Source organism: Thamnophis elegans, chromosome 16, assembly GCF_009769535.1.
Source record: "Thamnophis elegans isolate rThaEle1 chromosome 16, rThaEle1.pri, whole genome shotgun sequence".
Taxonomy (NCBI): domain Eukaryota; kingdom Metazoa; phylum Chordata; class Lepidosauria; order Squamata; family Colubridae; genus Thamnophis; species Thamnophis elegans.
In genome coordinates, this window is record NC_045556.1 from 8593863 (window position 1) to 8618107 (window position 24245).

The 24245-nt window shown below is 44.0% G+C and overlaps 1 protein-coding gene across 1 annotated transcript; it reads right to left on the reverse strand.

Moving 5' to 3' along the window:
- Window positions 1–3118: 3118 nt before the first annotated feature.
- Window positions 3119–17496, reverse strand: LOC116519465 (aromatase). The gene is made up of 9 exons (XM_032233333.1): window positions 17349–17496; window positions 14821–14971; window positions 13406–13560; window positions 12350–12526; window positions 10288–10402; window positions 8857–8971; window positions 7253–7415; window positions 5050–5291; window positions 3119–3373 (listed from the first exon to the last, which is right to left on the reverse strand). The coding sequence occupies exons 1-9, from the start codon at window positions 17494–17496 to the stop codon at window positions 3119–3121; spliced, it is 1521 nt and encodes a 506-aa protein (XP_032089224.1).
- Window positions 17497–24245: the final 6749 nt, after the last annotated feature.

Consider the following 24245-nt stretch of genomic DNA (forward strand, 5'->3'; position numbering starts at 1 on the left):
AAGAGAAGGCAGGTAGATGCGACAGGTAGAAAGCAAAACTCAAGTGGTAGGGTCCTTGGTGCTCCCTGAGCTTGGATGCAGGTGTTTCATTACCTAGATAGGGAACGCAATTGATGAGGTTACTTGAGTGGCGTGGTGGCCTAGAGGTGGAATTCTCGCCTCACAATCAGGAGGCTGTGAGTTTGATCCTAGATAGAGGCAGATATTTCTCTCTCTGGGCACAATGAGAAACAAAACTCTGCCCTGGGGATGGGAAAGGCATCCGGCCAGTAAACACTCTGTTAGCTCCATTCAGTTGCCCAGACTCCAACCCGCAAGGGATTAAGGGGTTGTTAAAAGAAGATGATTGATTAGGTTACTGTTGTGGCCCAGCAGGAGCCATTGGAGCTGCCACCAGACTCCGACAGCGAGGGGCCCTATGAGTCGGCTTTGGAGGATGTGGAGGACCCTGGACAGGGTTCCGACTCTGAGTAGGGTGCAGAGAGGCTGGTTGGCCACCAGGAGGCGCCTGAGCCCTGGACCAGTGGGGAGGAGACAAGGGAGAGTGATCCGGACGCCAGCAGTGCGTTGTTCCTGGATGCCCGGCACTGAAGAGCTAATAGGCATCAGGAACAGTTGCACAGTTACAGCAGGTAATTGCACTCAGCTGGTGGTCATTAGGCTCCTCTACAGAGGACTGCTTGTGCACACGCCCCTTTTGCAGAAGTCAACGCAGGAACTAATGTCGGAGGACATTATTGTGAGCTTGGCAGGCTGGATTGCTGCCACGGCTTGTCTTTGCTGGATTGCTGCCCAAGCTTGTCTGTGCTGGTTTGCTGCCAAGGACCTGTCTGTCTGTTAATTAAATGCTGTAACTTATCTTTGGCTCGGAGTGTGTTGGTGTGGGACGAGGGGGGTCAGAGCAGGTTACTTAGTTAGGTAATGAAACATCTGCAAGAAAGCCATCAAGCTCAGAGAGTACCAAGGACCCCACAGTTCAACCCTGAGCTACAGATATTCTCCTCTATTAAAACCCAGGTTGGGAGTAAGGAGTCAAGTCTTGAATGATGAGTTTGTGACTCTCTCCATTATGACATCCATATTGCTTTTTCTTTTCTTCAGTTGACCTGAGACCCGTTTTTCAGTTTAAGCTAATATTAATCTTCCTTACCTTCCTCAACTTTAAAAAATGTCCTTGACTGGCTGTGGTAGATGGGGAATTTTGCAGCCTTCTGGATTTTTGCTGGATTGTAGCTCGGGGTTGTAGTTCCTCACCAACAGTCATGCTGAGCAAGGTTGCTAGGAACAAGTGGTTGAGATACACCTGGAAACCTGGCATTTCCTCACTCTTGCAGTAGCGTAGTAGTGCAAAGAATCAGCGTCTGTCCTTGGATAGACATTCTGAGAACTATTGGAGGACACTGTATTTGGGACCTCAAAATTGGAGCGTCAAATGCTGCAGCCAAACGACATGGACGAGAGTGGTTGGCTAGAGAGGACTTGATTTAACACAGGCACATAATTATTATTTGTTTGCATTCTTGTGACTGTCATTGTTTATTTCTGGTGACCATGATGTTAATGAGATGTGTGGCTTGTCAAGGATTTCTCAAATCACCTTAATGGGGAAGAATTATGGAGATCATCTAATCATGCAATGGTCCCACGGTTGAGTTCTTTCCAGATGTGTGGGGTGGACCAAGTCCCAGAATCCACAGCTGTGGCTATCATGTCTGGGGAATTTTCAGAATGGAAGTCCAGCACATCCATGGCTCCCAAGTCTCAACCAGGCATGATGAAGATGAACCGTTGCTGAAGACATCATGGATGCAAATGCTTCGTCCATTCGCATAATGCAATATTATAAACTTGCTAGATCAAAGACAACCGATGCGGAATGACTCATTTCCTACTTTTGCATTTGATGCTTCCTCGGGGTCAGCGTAACCAAAGTTCGGTCAATTGTGGTCTAAATTCTCAAGGTGTTTATGGGTCCTCTTGAGCACGATTTGGTTTAACAACAGTACAAATACTATCCTTTGCATTGTGCCCCGAGTTCCACCAGTTGGCCATTTGAATTAGCAAACCACCAAACACTCACAAAAAGGGAGCAGATCGATGCATTTCGGGTGGGTGAGAGTTATTCACACGTCATGCTCAACTCAGTGGTGGGGTGATGCAAAATGGCAGCTCCATAACTACAGACGATATCCTGGGCTTTTGTTCTAGAGCAGAGGTCTTCAAACTTGGCAACTTTAAGACTTGGGGACTTCAACTCCCAGAATTCTCCAGCCAGAATTCTGGGAGTTGAAGTCCACAAGTCTTAAAGTTACCAAGTTTGAAGACCTCTGTTTTAGTGTGTGTCCATCAGCTAATGCATTTTTTTTTTTGTTGGGTAGTAAGATGGAACAGCTAAAAGTGATAGAGCGAGAGACTGGAGGCTGGAGAAGACTAGCTAGAGGAGATGCCAGCTCTTATTCATGGTCCCACTTCTGTCGAATGGTTGTGCGATTGAACTTAAAAAGCGAAAAAGAAGGGGATTTATGCTTGAAACTTATGTAGGCTCCATTGATGATCAGAAGACAGAAAGATAACGAGTTCGGCTTCTTCTGCTTTGTGGTACCACACAGTGATTCAGGAGGACTTGATGGAGAATGGAGATACTGCCTCTTCTTGAGACTGCAATCGGGGTCTGTTGCTCTGAACAAGTTGTATCATTCTACTCCACTTCTACTTCCTAATGGACACGGGCATGGAAGAATAGCAACAGCAGCTATCAGCCACTGCTACTGCATGGCCCAATTCATCCCCGTAGACCTGCAGAAATCTGGCTTCTTCCTAAATAAAATCTCTACGTCACAATTCTGTATGTGCAGAATCAATTCTAAAGGTGTTTATGGGTCCTCCTCAACACAATGATTCCTAGCAACAGTGCAAATATTACCTGCTGTGTTGAACCTGAATTCTACCAATGGGCCATTTGAATGAGCAAAACTGTTGGGTTTAATCAAGAAATGTTTCATCGGGAGAGTGGATCGATGCACCTTGGGTGGGGTGAGAGTTTTGAATTTGATTAGGGTCATCCAACCAATCCAAATAGGTCTGAGATCATCTTGGCAACCGGAGCTTGGAAGGGGTTTTATTTATCCTGATCGTTCTTGCCCAGGGATTTTCTTGGGGTGAAGATCATTTCCAGTAGCGGCTGCCTTTCGTTGGGATGCAGAGACAAGTCATTGTTTTTGGGGATGTGGTTAAGACCTTGGCCTTTCAGAGTACGGATGCAGCACCTTCTCAAGAGGGTCACCAGGATGGCCTTCATCATGACCATTGCAATGAACTTCCCAACGCAGCCGCGGGGGCCAAAGCCAAAGGGCTGAAAGTAACGGTGGGGGACCTACATTAAAACAAAATAATAGTTGGCTTATTAACAATTTATTTACTTCCTCTTTAGGCCGCTCAGTTTGCATCATGAACCTGGCAGTTGAGAGTCATCAAAATGTAACACTGGTAGTCCTCAAATGACGACTTCAGTTGGGACCAAAATTTCCATTGCTAAGCAAGGCAGTTGTTAAGTAAGTCACATCCAATTTTATGACCTGGTACTTTAGATTTTTTTCCCTTTTGCATGGAGTTGCACCCCATTGAGAAGGCAGAGAACTAGATGTAGCTAATTCTTGACTTACAACAGTTGATTTAATGACTGTTTCAAGTTACAATAGCATGAAAAAGATGACTTAAGATTATTTTTCACACTTACCACCCTTTTAGCATCTCCATGATCACATGATCAAAATTCAGATGCTTGGGAACTGACTTGTATTTATGACAACTGCAGTGCCCTGGGGTTGTTTGATCACTCTTTGTGACCTTGTGACAAACAAAGTCAGTGGGGAAGCCAGATCCATTTAACTTCCCAGTTACTGTTAGTGTTACCAACAGTTGGGAAGTTAGTGTTACTAACGGTTGGGAAGTTAATGTTATTAATGGTTGGGAAGTTAGCATTACTAACAGTTGGGAAGTTAGTGTTAATAACAGTTGGGAAGTTAGTATTACCAACGGTTGGGAAATTAATGTTATTAATGGTTGGGAAGTTAGCATTACTAACAGTTGGGAAGTTAGTGATACTAACAGTTGGGAAGTTAATGTTATTAACGGTTGGGAAGTTAATGTTATTAATGGTTGGGAAGTTAGCATTACTAACAGTTGGGAAGTTAGTGTTAATAACAGTTGGGAAGTTAATGTTATTAATGGTTGGGAAGTTAGCATTACTAACAGTTGGGAAGTTAGTGATACTAACAGTTGGGAAGTTAGTGTTAATAACAGTTGGGAAGTTAGTATTACCAACGGTTGGGAAATTAATGTTATTAATGGTTGGGAAGTTAGCATTACTAACAGTTGGGAAGTTAGTGTTAATAACAGTTGGGAAGTTAATGTTATTAATGGTTGGGAAGTTAGTGTTACCAACAGTTGGGAAGTTAGTGATACTTACAGTTGGGAAGTTAGTATTAATAACAGTTGGGAAGTTAGTGTTATTAATGGTTGGGATGTTAATTTTATTAATGGTTGGGAAGTTAGCATTACTAACAGTTGGGAAGTTAGTGATACTAACAGTTGGGAAGTTAATGTTATTAACGGTTGGGAAGTTAGCATTACTAACAATTGGGAAGTTAGTGTTAATAACAGTTGGGAAGTTAATGTTATTAATGGTTGGGAAGTTAGTGTTACCAACAGTTGGGAAGTTAGTGATACTTACAGTTGGGAAGTTAGTATTAATAACAGTTGGGAAATTAGTGTTACCAACGTTTGGGAAGTTAGTGTTGTTTAGTGATTTACTAAACAACAGTGGCAAGAAAGGCTGTAAAATGGGGGGTAAACTCATGTAACAACGGCTTTATTTAGCAACAGAAATGTTGGGCTCAGTTGTGTTTCCTAAGTCCAGGACTATCCATATGATCTGGACAAAGAGCCTCCCTCTCTTGTATCCCAATGCTTACCCACAATGTGTTTGTGTTGCATCTCATTTCCTAAACATAACACGGAGTGGTGTGTAGAGCAAGAGAAAATACCTACACTCTTTTCAAAATTGTCAAGGGAGAATTCGTTGGGCTTAGGGAAGAACTCCAGCTTATGCATGCGCCCGATGTTCAGGATAATGTTGGTCCCTTTCTTCACGTGGTAGCCGTCAATCACATCATCCTGCAAGGCTTTGCGCATGACCAGGTCCACCACGGGTTGGTATCTCATGCTCTCCAGGATGAAGTTCTCGACGACTTTGAGCTTCCCCATGTCTTCCGTTTGGATGTCCCTGTCACCTGTTGAGAAGGAAGCAGGATAAAGCAGGTGAGATGTGTTTGCCCACCTTCCTTAAGGAATAGTTGGAAGAGGTTGGCATTTTCACTGTTTTATTGAGAACACTCCTACCAGCTTTGACAGGATAAGGTATTATGAATAGATAATTATGAATAGATAAGAAATTCTACTCCCTTTTAGCATTGATGATGTCATCTAGTTGGGTTATGAAATGTCTGCAAGAAAACAACCAGGTTGAGGGAGCTTCAGGGACCCCACTGTTTTTCTCGTTCTCCTCCTCCTCCTCTCCCTCCTCTCCACAAACCCCATTTCCTTCTAGCATTGATTACGTTATTTAGTTGGATAATGAAATGTCTGCAAGAAAACCACCAAGCTCAGGGAGTTTCCGGGACCTCAAAGTTCAACCCTGGGCAATAAATAGCCTGTTATATTAACATCTGCATTGTTTTAGATATAGGCAAATTATATCTATATCTATATCTATCTATCTATCTATCTATCTATCTATCTATCTATCTATCTATCTATCTATCTATCATCTATCTATCTATCTATCTATCTATCTATCTATCCATCCATCCATCCATCCATCCATCCATCCATCCATCCATCCCTATCTATCTATCTATCTATCTATCTATCTATCTATCTATCTATCTATCTATCTATCTATCATCTATCTATCTATCTATAAATAAATCATACATCTATCATATATCTATCTGTGTCTATCTATCTATCTGTCTGTCTGTCTGTCAGTCAATCAATCAATCAATCATATCTATCATATATCTATCTGTGTCTATCTATCTGTCTGTCTGTCTGTCTGTCTGTCTGTCAGTCAGTCAGTCAGTCAATCAATCATATATCTATCATATATCTATCTGTGTCTATCTATCTGTCTGTCTGTCTATCAATCAATCAATCAATCAATCATATATCTATCATATATCTATCTGTGTCTATCTATCTATCTGTCTGTCTGTCTATCTATCTCTATCTATCTATCTATCTATCTATCTATCTATCTATCTATCTATCCATCCATCCATCCATCCATCATCTGTCTGTCTGTCTGTCTGCCTGTCTGCCTGCCTATCATCTATCTATCTATCTATCTATCTATCTATCTATCTATCTATCTATCTATCTATCCATCCATCCATCCATCCATCCATCCATCCATCCATCCATCCATCCATCTATTATATATCTATATCTAATCCATCCATTCATCCATTCATCCATCCATCCAATCATCTATCATCTATCATCTATCATCTATCATCTGTCTATCTGTCTGTCTGTCTGTCTGTCTATCATCTATCTATCTATCTATCATCTATCTATCTATCTATCTATCTATCTATCTATCTATCTATCTATCTATCTATCTATCTATCTCTATCCATAATCCTGTTCTCTATATCTATCTACCTCTATCTATCCATAATCCTGTTCTATCTGTCTGTCTGTCTGTCTGTCTGTCTGTCTGTCTGTCTGTCTGTCTGTCTTTCTTTCTTTCTTTCTTTCTTTCTTTCTATCTATCATATATCTATATCTATAATCCATCCATCTATCATCTATCATCTATCATCTATCATCTATCATCTATCATCTATCATCTATCATCTATCATCTATCATCTATCATCTATCATCTATCATCTATCATCTATCATCTTTCTTTCTTTCTATCTATCTATCTATCTATCTATCTATCTATCTATCTATCTATCTATCTATCTATCTTCCATCCATTCATCCATTCCCCCCCCTCTCTCATCATCATTTATTATGCCACCCATCTTCCCAACAAGGTGAGTCCTGGATGGCTTACAAGTTATAAAACAAGTAAAACAAATTAAAACATTAAACTGTGCAGATTAAAATAAGTGTTAAAACGGAAGCTACTCCAAGTAGGCCACATTTCCCCCTGAGAGCTGGAGTCACTAGATACGTACCCATCACCCTGTCTATCTCCTTCATCATGGCCTCCTCCACTTGAGGGTGTTCTGCAATCAGCACCAGCATGAAGAAGAGAGTCACGGACAGAGTATCGGGGGCAGCAATGAGCATCTCCAGCACACACTGGTTCACATTTTCGCCCGTCAGCTCACTGCGGTTCTGCAAAATCGAAGCAGATGGAGCCGTGTGTGTCAGCCTTAGGTTTATTGAGCCACGGTGGCGCAGTGGTTAGAATGCAGTACTGCAAGTGACTTCTGATGACTGCTGGCTGCCTGCAGTTTGGCAGTTCGAATCTCACCAGGCTCAAAGTTGACTCAGCCTTCCATCCTTCCGAGGTGGGTAAAATGAGGACCCAGATTGTTGGGGGCAATATGTTGAGTCTGTAAACCGCTTAGAGAGGGCTGTAAAGCACTGTGAAGCGGTATATAAGTCTAAGTGCTTCTCCATTTCCTTCCTTCCTTCCTTCCTTCCTTCCCTCCCTCCCTCCCTCCCTCCCTCCCTCCCTCCTTCCTTCCTTCCTTCCTTCCCAGTGATTAGTACTGTAGTCTAACACTGCACACTGCCAGCAGTTCGATCCTGACTGGCTCAAGGTTGACTCAGCCTTCCATCCTTCTGAGGTTGGTAAGATTGTTTGGGGACAAGAGGCTGACTCTGTAAACTTCTTAGAGAGGGCTTTAAAGCACTGTGAAGCAGTATATAAGTCTAAGTGCTATTGTTATTGCTACACTGGACTCCCGTCAGTGCAATGCGGCATCACAACACTGGAAAGCCGAACCCCAGAAGCGCAATTTGCCTTGCAATGGAAACAATAGGCCAGAGATGTCCAACCTTGGCCAAGTCTTGTGGACTTCAACTCCCAGAATTCCCCAGCCCACATGGCTGGCTGGGGAATTCTGGGAGTTGGTCCACAGGTCTTAAAGTGCCCCCCCCCGCCATAGGCAGTCTCAGATTAACAGTCTCAGATTCAATGATGGTACCTCCAGTTAAAAGGATCAGGTAGCAGATCTCATGAAATTGTTCCACTTAACCTATGAGGGCAATATATGGTACTGAAAAGAGGCTAGTCCTCAAGTTACAGCAGGAACAGAGCCTGCCCATCAACAGCCGTAACTCACAATGGTTGTCAAATGGAACATTACGACCTTTCTGGCAGCGGTTGTTAAGTGATTCACCACATTCGTTAAGTGAATCTGCAATCGTGACGTGAACCGATGGCTGGCCATGTGTGTGGTTTTGCTGAAAGCCAGGGGTACATGTCAGTATTTGGCCAAAAAGTGTCATAAAAATCAGTCACATGACTGCAGGACATTGCAAACGAACCTCTGTAAATGCAGTTAGGTTGCCGGATGCCCGAAGTGTGGTCACATGACCTTGGGGTGGGCGGGGCAGACCCTTGGAACTTCAAATCCAGGTTGCTAAGCAACCCCCAGGTAGGTCTGTCAGAACGACAAGCGGTTGCTAAGCAACCAGTCATAAGCCAAGGACTACCTGTGGATACTTTAGGCCTCATATAAAAAGCTGATAAAAGATCAACTTCCCTCCAGATTTCTGCTATTGTTTCCCCAGTGTTGGAGAGGAAGAAAAATGGTATCCAGATTACCTGGGCAAAAATCAGCTCGGACGCAAAATCCATGTGTTCCTCCAGGTTATCGGCGGCAAAGAGCTTCTGTCGTTTCTGCTCAATTAAGGTCTCGATGCTGTCTTTCAGGTCTTTCCTGAAAAAAAAAGGAGAAATCCTTTCGGTTCAACACTAAATGTCGTTTGGAAACAGGATGATATGAAATTGTTCTGACCCAGCTTCTCAAACCCTCAGAAGGGAATTCAATTATTTACAAATGCCGGCAGTCCCGGCAAAAAGTTTCCCTCACAGGCTAACAAATCCATCCAGCTGGAAGATGAATAGTTGTCTGCTACATCTATTCATCTCCGTCCCTTGCCTTTGATCCCCAGAGCTAGGGTGGGGTTTTGCTAGCAGCAGTGGCTCTTCCATCCCAAGGACTGGCCCATAGATTTCCACTGCTCTCCTCTCCTCTGCCTTCTGCACATACATGTGTCAGGCACTGAACCCAGCCGTTCCTCCTCTTCCTTATCAGCAACCCCCAGACCTGGAGGCTGTTGAGACTCCATCTGAGGGCTGACGGACGGCCCAGGGTCTGTCCCCTCTGTCACTCTCTCTCTCTCTCTCTCTCTGTCCCAAGGACCAGCCCATAGATTTCCACTGCTTTCCTCTCCTCTGTCTTCTATGCATTCGTGCGTCAGGCAGCTGTTCCTCCCCTTCCTCATCAACCACCTCCAGACCTGGGGGCTGTTGACTCTCCATCTGAGGGCTGATGACGGCCCAGTCTCTGCCTCTTTCTCCCTCTCTCTCTGACAGCTTCATTCCCTCTTCCCCCACGGAGCTCTCTGCTTGCCCTGATGCTGACCCTGACTGCCATACTGCCTCCTCCTCTAATTCAGATGCTGGAGGGGCCGACGCAGCCGAAAGGCCACAAAAGAAATAATGTTGTGAACATAAGAAACGGAATGAAATTGGTTCTAGCAGAGTTGTTGCGAAGCTGCTTTTTCCTTCCAAACGCAACGGGGCTGGTTTATTTATTTTTCCCCTGGAGGAAGAAGAACAAAATGTTTCGTTTCTCATCCAAGAAACTTCATCGATTTGTGATGGCGGAGGAGATGGCTGGGTTGGCGTGGCTGGGTGGTCATGTGACTGGCTGGGTGTGGCCAACAACATCACTCATCACACCCAGCCCCGCCTCCCGGTCACTTGCCTCAAAGGCAGAGGTGGGATTCAGTAATTCTGACTGGATGAAAAATGGACAAAAAACAGCCCCCAAATGGCCACGAAACAGCTGGAAAACGGGCCAAAAAAATGGGCAGGGGTGGAGCCAGACAATGGTGGGATTACCCATTTTGGCAAACTGGGCAGAATTTTAACAACTAGTTTGCCTGAACCGGTCCAAACCGTCTGAGTCCCACCTGTGACCCTTGATCTATAGGCAGCCTGATCCACAAAGGCATACGTGCTACTTACGCAGATGTCTCGTACTTCTTGTAAAACCAGGAGAACTTAAAGAAAATGTTAGGTTTCAGGAGAAGAGCTTGCCAAGCATCAAAGTAGTTCTGGATTTTGAGCACAATGGCATGTTCTGAAAGTACAAGAACGAGATAATTCTGAGTCCAGATTATAAATCCAAAGTTTGAAAAGGGACAGTAATGTTACGGGCTGTATTTGGTCAAGTCTATAAGGATGGGCCTCGGACTTTACTTTTTCGCCCATCATGACATTGTTGTTGCCAATCCTGGCTATCTTTTCCAGGGTTTACAAAGGGGCCTCAATATTCTGACCCAGGCAAAAGCACGAGGCAGAGTCCTGGTCCCCCTCCTTTATTAAATGAATTTGAATTTCTCTCATTCACAATCAGCAAGGTCTGGCAAACAGCCTTTCAAAGGAGTATTTATGACTGCAGATCTTATCTAGCTTGGAAAGCTGCCATGTAACTATTTTCCCAAATGAGGTGCTGTGCAAGGAAAGACTGGGCACAGAGTCTCTCAAATTCACGGACAGATCTTCACACTCCTGAAATGAATCTAACGACTGACTGACCGAATAGTTTCCTGCAAAAGCCCACTCCTCTTTCGCTCCTCTTTTATGTCCTATGGGAGGGGCCAATCACCTCCCACCTGTGTCTTTACTCCCAAGTTGACCCTGATTTCTGAGTTGTTCTTTTCTTCTGGCAGCTCTGCGCATGCGCACACTGGGAACAGGCTCCAGCTGTTCCTCTGCCTCACTGCTGTCTAGTTCCGCAGGGACCTGATCACTGCTAGATGCCATCGGCCCTGTCTCTGCCTTCAATGCAGAGCCCTCGTCCGAGCCTTTCCCAGCCTCCAGGACTGGCTCATGCTCCTCCATAACCCCCTCACTGTCCTATTAGCTCTGCTGGCTGCTGGAGCCACATCACTCAACACCAGAGAAGTCTCTTGGAGGCCAGAAGTTATCTCAGGAGCAACCCCCATCCATACATCCTAAAAGAGGATTTCTTTTATTCCTCCTCCCATCCATTTTTTTTAAATCCTCCCAACAAGCATCCTATATTCATTGCCTGCTCAATGAATGTTCTGCTGCCTTTGTCTTCTGCAGTTTTGGTTAAAGAAGCATTCACGTTCACTTCAGAAGACCCTGTGAGAAAATATTACATGTGTACCCTGTTTCCCCCAAATAAGCCCTCCCTGGATAATAAGCCCTCCCCAGATAATAAGCCCTCCCCAGATAATAAGCCCTCCCTGGATAATAAGCCCTCCCTAAAAATATTGCAACACAGCAGCAGCCATGAGGTGACCACGCTCGCCGCCTCCTGCACCTCAAAAATAATAAGACTTCCCCAGAGGTGGGTTCCTGCCGGTTCTAACCTCTTCTATAGAAAAGGTTCCACAAATCTACAGTGCCGTTTAGAACCAGTTCCAGCTCCCTCCTTCCGTCCCTCCGCCCATCATCAAGATGAAGAGCAAGAGGAGGAATTATGGGAGTTGAAGTCCACAAGTCTTAAAGCTGTCAAGTTTGAACACCCCTGGGTTTTTTTTTTCTAAAAGGTTAGGGGTGCAAGGGTCTTGTAACTTGACAGCTTTAAGACTTGCGTGCTTCAATGCCAGAGTTCCTGAGCCAACATGACTGGAAGAGGAATTCTGGGAGTTGAAGTCCACAAGTCTTAAAGCTGTCAAGTTTGAACACCCCTGGGTTTTTTTTCTAAAGGGTTAAGAGTACAAGGGTCTTGTAACTTGATAGCTTTAATACTTGCAGGCTTCAACTGCCAGAGTTTCTGAGCAACATTTTGGTTGCTAAGCAAGAGCGTTGTTAAGTGAGTTTCACCACATTTTACAAGTTAGCCATGCCCACCCAGTCACATGGCTGGCAAGCCACTCCCACTCAATCACATGGTCAGCAAGCCACTCCCACAAAGCAGGCCACACCTACAGAAGAGGTTCTAAAACATTTTGAAACCCACCACTGGACCTCCCCCAAAATAAGGCCAAGTGCTTATTTCGGGGGTCAAAAGTAAACAAGACCCTGTCTTATTTTCGAGGAAACATGGTTTTACCATCAAGAGGGATGCCGAGAAAAAGCTTGTTTGATGTGTCAAGCATGATGCGCCTCATAAGGTTCAGAGTGTTGACATGTTCCAACTCGGTTGTCTCTTTGTTCAAGAGATCCAGGTGTGCAATTGTTGATTTGACACAGATGGCTATCATCCTTACAAGACCCGGTCCAGAAAGAGCTGAAATTTTACAAATGTCTTGATTATTTTTCTCTCTCTACCTTTTTTTTTGGAAACAAAGTTTTTTTTGCATTTTTTGTTACATATTTTGACTTCTTTTATAAACATTTTTCTTGACATTTTCTTGACATTTCCTTTTATGCATAGTTCAGTTTTACATCGTATTTTCATTTTCCATTTCACTCGCCTTCTTTTCATTCCGTATTCCTCCGCTTCGTTTTAATTTCTTCTTAATACATAAACAATATCATTGTTTGCCTCTCTGAATTAATCAGATTGGACATATCATTTCCATCTATTACTCTGTTTTACTCTAATGTCCACCAAATTTAATTTTATACAGTAAACATTTTATTTTATTAATTTTCCACAAGTAAGTACTATTATTCTATTTCCCTCCCATCATATTGAATGTATGCCATTGGCTGTATTTACCAAATTTCATTCTATTCTACTAGTAAAACCTTTTTCCCCCTCCTCCTTTCAATCATTTTCTCTTAGTCTCTCAGGAACTCCACTTCTCTCATATTCTCTTCTCTCCACCCATTTACTTGGTTTTCTTTCTTTTTCTTAATCTTAAAATTTCTATGTTTTTTTTTCTTTCCAATTTCTCTGCCTTTCTATTTGTAGAAATATACATTTGCTGCTTGGAGGGCTTAACTGACACTCCGTACATTGAGACACCATACATTGCTTCCTTGGTTAGGCAAAAGGACATCTTTTCATCCCTAATCTCGTTATGCAATGGAATTTTAAATCAAAATTAATAAAACAGGGGTCTTTGAGGGGTCCTTCTTTCTCCTTCTCCTTCTGTACCTCAGCTGAGAAACAGACCTGAAGGCAGAGTCAGAGTGGGAAGGCCCCAATCGATATATTTACCCTTGGTGAAAAATGGACGGATCTCCTTCCACAGCCTTGGATTATTATTAAAGATGATGCCGTTTTCATGCATGCCAATGCACTGCAAACCAGGTTTGCTGCCGAATCGAGAACTGTAGTGTCCGTGTTTCATGACGTGGAACATGCTTGATGATCTAGATGGTGGAAGAAGAAGAGGAAGAGGAAGAGGAAGAAGAACAAGAAGCAGAAGAAGAGGAAGAAGAGGAGGAGGAGGAGGAGTAAATGGAGGAGGAGGAGGAAGAAGAAGCAGAAGAACAAGAAGAAGCAGAAGAAGAAGAAGAGGAGGAGGAGGGGGGGAGGAGGAGGAGGAAGAAGAAGAAGAAGCAGAAGAAGAAGAGGAGGAGGAGGAAGAGGAGGAAGAGGCAGCAGAAGCAGAAAAGAAGAAGAGAAGAAGAGGAAGAAGAAGATGAAGAAATGGAAAAGGAAGAAGAAAAAGAAGAAGCAGAAGAAGAGGAGGAGGAGGAGTAAGTGGAGGAGGAGGAGGAAGAAGAAGAAGAAGAGGAGGAGGAGGAGGAGGGGGAGGAGGAGGAAGAAGAAGAAGAAGAGGAGGAGGAGGAAGAGGAGGAAGAGGAAGCAGAAGCAGAAAAAGAAGAAGAGAAGAAGAGGAAGAAGAAGATGAGGAAGTGGAAAAGGAAGAAGAAGAAAAAGAAGAAGCAGAAGAAGAAGAGGAGGAAGAAGAGAAGGAAGAAGAAGAGGAAGCAGAAGGAGAAAAAGAAGAAGAGGAGGAGGAAGAGGAGGAATAAAAGTGGAAGAGGAAGAAGAAGAAAAAGAAGAAGAGGAAGAAGGGGAAGTAGAAGAGAAGGAGGAGGAAGAAGAGGGCTTTAGATGCAACAACTGGAACCTCAAATTGCAAACTAAAGTTTATCCAGAGCCAATTCAGAACCAGTTTTTTTTAAAAAATGCTTTTCAAGGGCAACCTTGAAAAGGCTCATTGTGGCCGTCCAGGGTTATCTACCTTCCAATAAGGGTCTCTTGGCTAACCCTTCCCCCCCCCCCCCCGCTTCCTTCTCCAACTGGCTTGGGTTTTCATTGTCCACCCAGAGGAGGCAACGGAGAAGGTAATGAAAGTGGTAACACTTCTGACTATTTTGCTGTGCTCAGATGAGCTAGAAAATTGCCTTCTTGGTATCTGTGCTTGGACAGCTGCAGGCAGCCACAAAAGCGAATCCCCTTTAGAGGGCGATAGAAGCTTAAAAATGTCAGCGCCATCATCTCAACGCAAAAGAAAATCCAACAGTTAAGTTGCAGGTGGAGAAATTAAGGGAGGAAGAGTGCGGTTTTCATTCTACAGCCAGTTCAATCAGTTGTGAGCAAGTTAAGGACCTAAGCTGAAGGATCTCACAGGCTTTTTTGCCCCTTTGCCCCCCCCCCATTGATAGAGAACAAAGATTTACTTGCTAATGACGAGGGTCTCTTCTCCATTGATCCAGACTCTCATAAACTCTCCGTACATCTTGTTGTAATAATTACAGGCGCTGCCCACTCCCATCCAGAGAAATCTCCCATGGGAAATAAGGGGGCCGAGCCCCATACAGTAGCCAGGTCCTAAAAGGTAATAGGAGGCAGAGAAAGGAAGGGAGGGAGGGAGGAAGGGAGGAAGGATAGAGGAAAGGGAGGAAGGGGAGGGAGAAAGGAAGGAAGGGTGAGAAAAATAGAGGGAAGGAACAAAGGTAGCAATGGAGGAAGGAAGGAAGGAAGGAAAGAAGGAAGGAAGGAAGGAAGGAAGGAAGGGAGAGAAAAATAGAGGGAAGGAAGGTAGCAACAAAGGAAGAAGGGAAGGAGGAAGGAAGGAGGGGAGAGGAAAATAGAGGGAAGGAAGGTAGCAACAAAGGAAGAAGGGAAGGAGGAAGGAGGAAGGGAGAGAAAAATAGAGGGAAGGAAGGTAGCAACAAAGGAAGAAGGAAAGGAGGAAGGAGGAAGGAAGGAAGGGAGAGAAAAATAGAGGGAAGGAGGTAGCAACAAAGGAAGAAGGGAAGGAGGAAGGAGGAAGGAAGGAAGGGAGAGGAAAATAGAGGGAAGGAAGGTAGCAACAAAGGAAGAAGGGAAGGAGGAAGGAAGGAGGGGAGAGGAAAATAGAGGGAAGGAAGGTAGCAACAAAGGAAGAAGGGAAGGAGGAAGGAGGAAGGAAGGAAGGGAGAGAAAAATAGAGGGAAGGAAGGTAGCAACAAAGGAAGAAGGAAAGGAGGAAGGAGGAAGGAAGGAAGGGAGAGAAAAATAGAGGGAAGGAGGTAGCAACAAAGGAAGAAGGGAAAGAGGAAGGAGGAAGGAAGGAAGGGAGAGGAAAATAGAGGGAAGGAAGGTAGCAACAAAGGAAGAAGGGAAGGAGGAAGGAGGAAGGAAGGAAGGAAGGGAGAGAAAAATAGAGAGAAGGAAGGTAGCAACAAAGGAAGAAGGAAAGGAGGAAGGAGGAAGGAAGGAAGGGAGAGGAAAATAGAGGGAAGGAAGGTAGCAACAAAGGAAGAAGGAAAGGGGGAAGGAGGAAGGAAGGAAGGAGGAAGGGAGGGTAAGAAAAATAGAGGGAAGGAAGGTAGCAATAAAGGAAGAAGGGAAGGAGGAAGGAGGAAGGAAAGAAGGGAGAGGAAAATAGAGGGAAGGAAGGTAGCAACAAAGGAAGAAGGGAAGGAGGAAGGAGGAAGGAGGAAGGAAGGAAGGAAGGGAGAGAAAAATAGAGGGAAGGAAGGTAGCAACAAAGGAAGAAGGAAAGGAGGAAGGAGGAAGGAAGGAAAGAGGAAGGAAGGGTAAGAAAAATAGAGGGAAGGAAGGTAGCAACAAAGGAGGAAGGAAAGGAGAAAGAAAGGAAGGAGAAGAAAGGTGAGAAAAACAGAGGGAAGGAAGGTAGCAACAAAGGAGGAAGTAAGGAAGGAAAGAAGGAAGGAAGGATGGATGGAAGGAAGAATGGTGAGAAAAATAGTAGGAAAGAAGGAAGGTAGCAATGAAGGAGGAAGGAAGGAAGGAGGAAGGAAGGATGAGAAAAACAGAGGGAAGGAAGGAAGGTAGCAATGAAGGAGAAAGGAAGGAAGGGTGAGAAAATAGAGGAAAGGAAGGAAAGTAGTAACAAAGGAAGGAAGGAGGAAAGAAGGAAGGAGGGAGGGAGAGAGGGAGGGAGGGCAGAAGGAAGGGTGAGAAAAACAGAGGGAAGGAAGGAAAGAAAAATAGAGGAAAGGAAGGCAGGAGGGAGGGAGGGAGGGAAGAAGTAAGGTAGGAAGGATCAATTAGGAATTTTATCATCAATAAACATAAGACTTTAATCACGTCCTGTGTGTAGACCCTGTTCCTGGACCATGAGGTCTTTAACTAGGGTTTACAGAACAAACCAACTCTTACCAGATTCCCACAAAAACACTAAGCCGTAAAAATATGATTTATCAACTGGAATGGATGAAACCACCCCATGCTAAGCCACAAATTAACAAACCCTATTAATGCTTATAATATTGTCTAAGAGCAATAAAGGACACTTTACAGAGGTAGCGGAGGTGAAGTATAAATGTGGAGTAGCAATGGGGAATCTGTATTTTCTAAAGATTGGCAAATGCCACAAATCATGGCTTGTAAAACATAAGGAGTGGATTCCAACACCGGCCTGAGCCAAATGTTAATTGGTTGGATGCCGCCCAGCTCATGAGACGGGTGGCTAGATAAAATTTTTTAAAAAAACAAATAGAAAATAAAACACCGAGCAAAGGAAATCCTCACAGGTGCCTCACTTTAGAAAGGGGGTGATGCACAAGGCAAAATAAATAAATTATAATAATAAAATAGCTTGGCTGAGCCACGCCACCCCCTAGTCTTTCCTTAGTTCTTCCTTAAATGGGAAAATATTTTTTTTTCCCCCTGGGCCCACAATTTGAAACTCGGTGGGGTTGGACTAGAAGCCCTCCCAAGCTCCCTTCCAACTCTTGTCATTCTTTTAAAAACCTACCTGGTATGGAAGATGTTTCTTCGCAAGTCCAGATGAGGAAAAGGAACGTCATCAAGAGCAGAAGTGGTAGAGTCGCTACTGTCGGGATGCTTTCAGCTATCACTTTGGAGATATTATAGTGCATCGGATTCAGGATTTCCAGGAGCATTTTGCTGTCCCCAAGTCGATCGGTTCGGCTGTGGGTAGAAAGGCAAAGAAAATCTCTAAGTTAGTCTGTCTCCCCTCTGGTTTGATCTTGCCACTTAATGAATCCTGCTCCGCGATGTGGCTTGTTTTATAACAAGGGCAGAGCCTCAGATTAGACGACACCAGAGACGTCAAAACAAGAGTAGAGAAGATTCACTGGTCCTACAAACCAAAACATTTCTGACCTTGGTTTGGAGGGCCCAGGTTGCTTGGAACAACAAAAAAAACCCTCCAGGCCGATTGAGTTCTCCTATCTCCCTCATTAACCTTGGATGGTTGTCATAAGGTAGGAAGCCGGGAGCCGGTGCCAAGATTGTCCCCCAGAGCCAAAGGAATTAAGGTCTGCCGTGAATTGAAGCCCCAACTCCTTCTTTTAGAAGGGGTTCCTTTGAACATCTGTGGCTGGGTTCTGGAAAAAAATGCCCTTGGGTTTCTGAGACAGTCTTATTTCCAAGTCCATCTTCTGGAGGAGGAAGACAGTAGACAGGATGGGTTATTCTAAGGCACTTCTCTGCAGCTTTTGCCCCCAGACTTCATTTTTGGGGCGATTTGGATGGAAAAGAAGGCATGGAAAATGCCAGCTTAAATGCAGAATTTCTTCCTGCTCATGGGACAGGTTTCTGTTCGTCTTACAATACAATAGCAGAGTTGGAAGGGACCTTGGAGGTCTTCTAGTCCAACCCCCTGCCTAGGCAGGAAACCCAATACCGTTTCAGACAAATGGCTATCCAACATCTTCTTAAAGACTTCCAGTGTTGGGGCATGCACAACTTCTGGAGGCAAGTTGTTCCACTGATTAATTGTTCTCACTGTCAGGAAATTTCTCCTCAGTTCTAAGTTGCTTCTCTCCTTGATTAGTTTCCACCCATTGCTTCTGGTCCTGCCCTCAAGTGCTTTGGAGAATAGCTTGACTCCCTCTTCTTTGGGGCAACCCCTGAGATATTGGAAGACTGCTATCATGTCTCCCCTAGTCCTTCTTTTCATTAAACTAGACATACCCAGTTCCTGCAACCGTTCTTCATATGTTTTAGCCTCCAGTTCCCTAATCATCTTTGTTGCTCTTCTCTGCACTCTTTCTAGAGTCTCCACATCTTTTCTACATTGTGATGACCAAAACTGGATGCAGTATTCCAAGTGTGGCCTTACCAAGGCATTATAAAGTGATATTAACACTTCACGTGATCTTGATTCTATCCCTCTCTTGATGCCACCTAGAACTGTGTTGGCTTTTCTGGCAGCTGCTACACACTGCTGGCTCATATTTAAATGGTTGTCCACTAGCACTCCAAGATCCCTCTCACAGTTACTACTGTTGAGCAAGGAACAGTGGTAACGTAATCTTAATTTCTTAATTTCATCGTATTATCCCCCTTTTCTGTTAGAAGAAAGCAAAAGAGCAGCCTTCTTGATCACATTTCCATATCATTGCAGAAATCTATGAAGGAGTATTGGATCCTCTATAATCTCTTAATACTTTCAGGAATGGAAAGCAAGTTTGTGATCAAAGCTGATGAAACAATAGATTGGAATTGAGGAAGCGAAATCTTACCACAGGGAGGGCTAACCTTTGAGTTGTTGGGTGCCAAAAATGCAAGTGTGTATGTGGGATAGCGCACACACGTGCTGGCACCCAAAATCCAAAGAGGTCCCCCACGTGTCCATGCGCTCATAACCCTCCCCATGCTCCCCCCTTCACGCGCGCCGCACTGCTGGCCTCCAAGCTGAGCTTAGTATTTCTTCCGGGGGAGTGGGAGTGGAAGAGGCCGTTTTTGCCCTCCCCAGGCTCCAGGAATGCCTATGGAGCTTGGGGAGGGTGAAATCACAGGCCTAACAAGCCAGTGGTGAAATCCAAATTTTTAAATTACCGGTACTGTGGGCATGGCTTGGTGGGCATGGCGTAGCTTGGTGGGCGTAGCAGGGGAAGGATACTGCAAAATCCCCATTCCTCCCTACTCCAGGGGAAGGATACTGCAAAATCTCCATTCTCTCCCCACTCCAGGGGAAGGATACTGTAAAATCTCCATTCCCTCCCCACTCCAGGGGAAGGATACTGCAAAATCTGCATTCCTCCCTACTCCAGGGGAAGGATGCTGCAAAATCTCCATTCTCTCCCCGCTCCAGGGGAACGATACTGCAAAATCTCCATTCCCTCCCCACTCCTGGGGAAGGATACTGCAAAATCCCCATTCCCTTCCCACTCCAGGGGAAGGATACTGCAAAATTTCCATTCCTTCCCCACTCCAGGGGAAGAATACTGTAAAATCCTCATTCCTTCCCAATCAGCTGGGACTCGGGAGGCAGAGAATAGGTGTGGGCGGGGCCAGCCAGAGGTGGCATTTGCCGGTTCTCTGAACTACTCCCAATTTCCGCTACCGGTTCTCCCAACAAATATCACTCTGTGTGCCCCCTGTGGCATGCGTGCCATAGGTTAATCATCACAGTCCTATGACATAGACCAGGGGTGTCAAACTCAATTTCATTCAGGGACCCACCAAGGTTGTGTTTGAACTCAGGGGGTGGAGGGTGGGGTAGGCGTGGCCAGGGTGGGCATGGCCAGCTCGATATCACTCATGTTGAGGGGCACTTGTGACGGCCCGAGTGACCTGCCAGCGAAAACAGGCATTTACAATTTCTCCAGATGGTCTTCCAGCTAGATACAGAACAGGCTAAGATTTGCTAATTTCAATAAATATCATAATCCGTTTCTAAGCTGTTTTTTTAAAAAAAACAAAAAAATGATAACACTTCTCTAATCTGATGCCTTGAAATAAGTCAATTTTCATAAGTGGAACTAATATTAGAAATAAAATGTAAACAGAGGAAAATTATTGGTATGAAAAGATGAATTTGGGATTGTTGAAACACCACCCCAAGAACCCATCAGAGAAAGTAAATAAGAAAGGGCAGCAATGGAAAGAAGGGGGCAGGGATGGGTTCCTGCCAGTTCTAACCTCTTCCAAAGAAGAGGTTCCACAAATCTACAGTGCCGTTTAGAATCGGTTCCAGCTCCCTCCCCCCGCCCGTCCGCACATCATCAAGATGAAGAGCGAGAGGAGGAATTCTGGGAGTTGAAGTCCACAAGTCTTAAAGCTGTTAAGTTTGAACACCCCTGGGGTTTTTTTTCTACAGGGTTCTTGTAACTTGACAGCTTTAAGACTTGCACACTTCAATGCCAGAGTTCCTGAGCCAACATGACTGGAGGAGGAATTCTGGGAGTTGAAGTCCACAAGTCTTAAAGCTGTCAAGTTTGAACACCCCTGAGATTTTTTTCCCTAAAGGGTTAGGGGTGCAAGGGTCTTGTAACTTGACAGCTTTAAGACTTGCGTGCTTCAAATGCCAGAGTTTCTGAGCCAACATTTTGGTTGCTAAGCAAGAGCATTGTTAAGTGAGTTTCACCACATTTTACAAGTTGGCCATTCCTACCCAGTCACATGACTGCCAAGCCATGCCCATCCAGTCACATGGCTGGCAAGCCACTCCCACAAAGCAGGCCACACCTACAGAAGAGGTTCTAAAAATTTTTGAAACCCACCACTGGGAGGGGGGATGAGGAGGGAAAAGAAGAAAGGATAAAGTAGAGAAAGCAAGGGTGGGGAATTAAGAGTAGGAGAGAGGGTAAGAAAGAGGAGAAGGGAGGAGGAGGGGGGAAGAGAGGGGAAGAAGGAAGGAGAGGAGGAAGGAAGAAGGTAGAGAAGGGAAGTTGAGAAGACGGAAGGAGTAAGGTTGCGGCAAAATAAGATGGAGGCAGGATGTGGCAAGAAAGTGACCCAAGCTGTAATATGTGTGTGTGTGTGTGTGTGTGTGTGTGTGTGTGTGTAAAAAAATGAGTATAGAGACTATGATGAATATGTTAAATAGCAATTGTAAGAACGTATATCTATAAATGAATTTGAAGGGGAAAAATAAAAAAAAACCTTTACAAAAAAGAAGAAGAAATCAGTCAATTTTGGCTTCCCAAACTGTCAACCTTCAGCTTGGTAGAGGGGACTGTAAACATGCATATTGGACTGGCCTTTCTTATCTTTTTATCTATGGCCCTAATTATCAGTGGAGAAGGAATCAAATTATTGGACCCTTTTTACTGCTTCAGGAATGACTGCAATGTAGGGCAGCTGCCAAGGGCACATTGCAAGAAAAACACATACAAGGATGTAGACTGGGAGTGTGTACAAAGATGCATGGGGATGAAACAGAGAAATGACTAGGGTGTGTTTCAGACGAGCAAAATCTTACCTGTTTGGCTTGGAGAAAGATCCAATTGCTGATCACTTATTTTATAGCCTTGCTTTTTAATTTTATTTTAAGGAAGGCTGTTCCAAAGAACTTTTATGGTAAGAAAAAAAAAACAAATGGAAGATTATTGAAGGATATAATCAAAAGGGGGGTATATGTGTCTGTGTGGGGGTGCTACAATATAGACCCAGTTTATCTGACTTGCTGAACCTTAAGGCAAGGATGGTGGGACCCTTTCATGGCTTAGCCCTAAGGATGAAACTTATATGTTGATAAGATCCAGGGGGCTGGACTAGAAGACCTCCAAGGTCCCTTCCAGCCCTAGGATTCTATGATCCTAATGATAGTCAGCTCCAACGTCTTAACCTGTTAACGACTTCTTCAGCTTCAACCTCAATAACACATGGGCAACAGAGGTGGGTTCCTACCAGTTCGCACCTATTTGGTAGAACTGGTTCATCAAATCTACCGAACTGGTTAGAAGAGATTCCACCAGTGGACCCGGAAAGCAGGCCACACCTACAGAAGAGGTTCCAACATTTTTTGAAACCCACCACTGGTCCTTGGATATGATTATTCTACACTATCATGCTCCTATTTATAAAACTCATAAGTGCGTCTGTGAAAGGTAAGGATGACGACTGCGTTTGTGGTGCAATCAGAACATTGCGTGCGTTGAAGTTGTTTTAACGCAAACCAAAGATGCCTTTCAAAAAACAACTTTACATCATATTCGCATGCATGCCAGTGCTGTGTGTGAGGTAATTTAAGGTGGTTCTGACAAGTGTCGTCGGCATCTTCATATCCGGTCACATGGGCGGCAAGCCACTCCCATCGGGTCACATGGGTGGCAAGCCACTCCCACAAAAGAGGCCACACCCACAGAGTAGGTTCGAACAATTTTTGAAACCCACCACTGATAGGCAAACAATTGATACAAACTCAAGGTCTACCGCTCCAAACTCGATTGCAGAAAATACGACTTCAGCAACAGAGTGGTCATCGCCTGGAATGCTCTACCTGACTCTGTTGTTACATCCTCAACCCCCCCCAAAACTTTAACCTTAAACTGTCGAGCGTGGGCCTCACCCCATTCTTAAGAGGTCTGTAAGGGGGCGTGCATAAGCGCACCAGCGTGCCCACCGTCCCTGTCCTGCTGCCCCCATTACTTTTACCCATTTCCTTCGTTCATGCCCATGTTCCTACTTATATCTGCTATCTTGTACTTGTTTGACAAACGAATAAAAATAAATAAAATAAAATAAAATAAAATAGTCACCTATCCTATGTTAATAGAAGGGCAATTACAGGCTAGGTGGAAAATAGATCAAAAAATTGGTTTTATCCAAGTTGAGGATAATCTGTTTAAACAAATAAGAGATCAAAGCTTAATGCATATAAAGAGGATATATAATGTATTAATACAGATGGATTCGGAAACAGAATTAGTTAAAGATTGTATGATAAAATGGGCTCAAAATATCGAGGAACTAATAATGTTGGATACATGGGAAAGAATCTGGGTAAGAAATGTGAAATTTACACAAGCTCAAAATCTGAGAGAAAATTTTTACAAGATGTTCTATAGATGGCATTTAGATCCTAAAAAGTTGGCTTCTATGTATCCGAATGTACAGCCTAAATGTTGGAGGTGTGGTTCTCTCGATGCTACATATTATCATATATGGTGGACCTGCCAAAAGGTTAAGGCATTTTGGATAAAAATATGGTGGGTCATGCAAAATATTTTTAAAAGAAGGATAAAGTTTATTCCTCAGTTATTTTTACTAGGTATATGTACTGACTTTACAGTGGTAGAGACTAATTTGATTCTGCACCTGATAACTGCAGCAAGACTGTTGGTGGCGCAATATTGGAAGAAGGAAGACTTGCCTACAATCCAAGAATGGACATTGAAAGTAACAAACTTAGCCGAGATGGCTAAAATATCGGCATATCTCAAAGATCATTCAAATGAGATATATAAACGAGACTGGAAAAAATGGATTGACTATATACAAAATAAATACGGGACTAAGAAATTCCAGTTAGCCTATGCTTAAGATCAGAAATGATTTAAACTGTTAAAAGTCAGTTCAGTAAGAAGAAGCTAAGGTCAATCTAGAATGTCATTAATTTCTTTATTTCTTTTTTCTCAATAGATTTTAGACTGTGTTAGTTAAAAATCCATACCGTGTACGGGTTCTGGGAAGTCGGGGGGGGGGGAGGAGGAGGGGGGGTGGGGGGGGTGAAGGGAGGGAGGGGCACACACAAAAAAAATTGTACTTCAATGTCTTAATGATTGACAAATGATGACATATTTGTGTTTTTTTTTTTTAAAGAAATAAAATAAAATTCTGTGAAAAAAAAAAAAAAAGAAGGTGGCCACCTACTTAAAAAGATGTCCAGGGTTAACCCTTTCCTTGGGTACTTGAGAGACCGCCTGCTGCCAATTACCTCCCACAGACCCATTAGATC

Bases quoted from the DNA above. Each gene is read 5' to 3' on its own strand.
- LOC116519465 (XM_032233333.1), bottom strand. From the start codon at position 17,496: ATGCTCCTGGAAATCCTGAATCCGATGCACTATAATATCTCCAAAGTG. The intron at 12,527-13,405 runs GTAAATATATCG...GTAAAATTTCAG, and splicing joins CCGTCCATTTTTCACCAAGG to CTCTTTCTGGACCGGGTCTT. The intron at 5,292-7,252 runs GTACGTATCTAG...CCTTCTCAACAG, and splicing joins GGAGATAGACAGGGTGATGG to GTGACAGGGACATCCAAACG.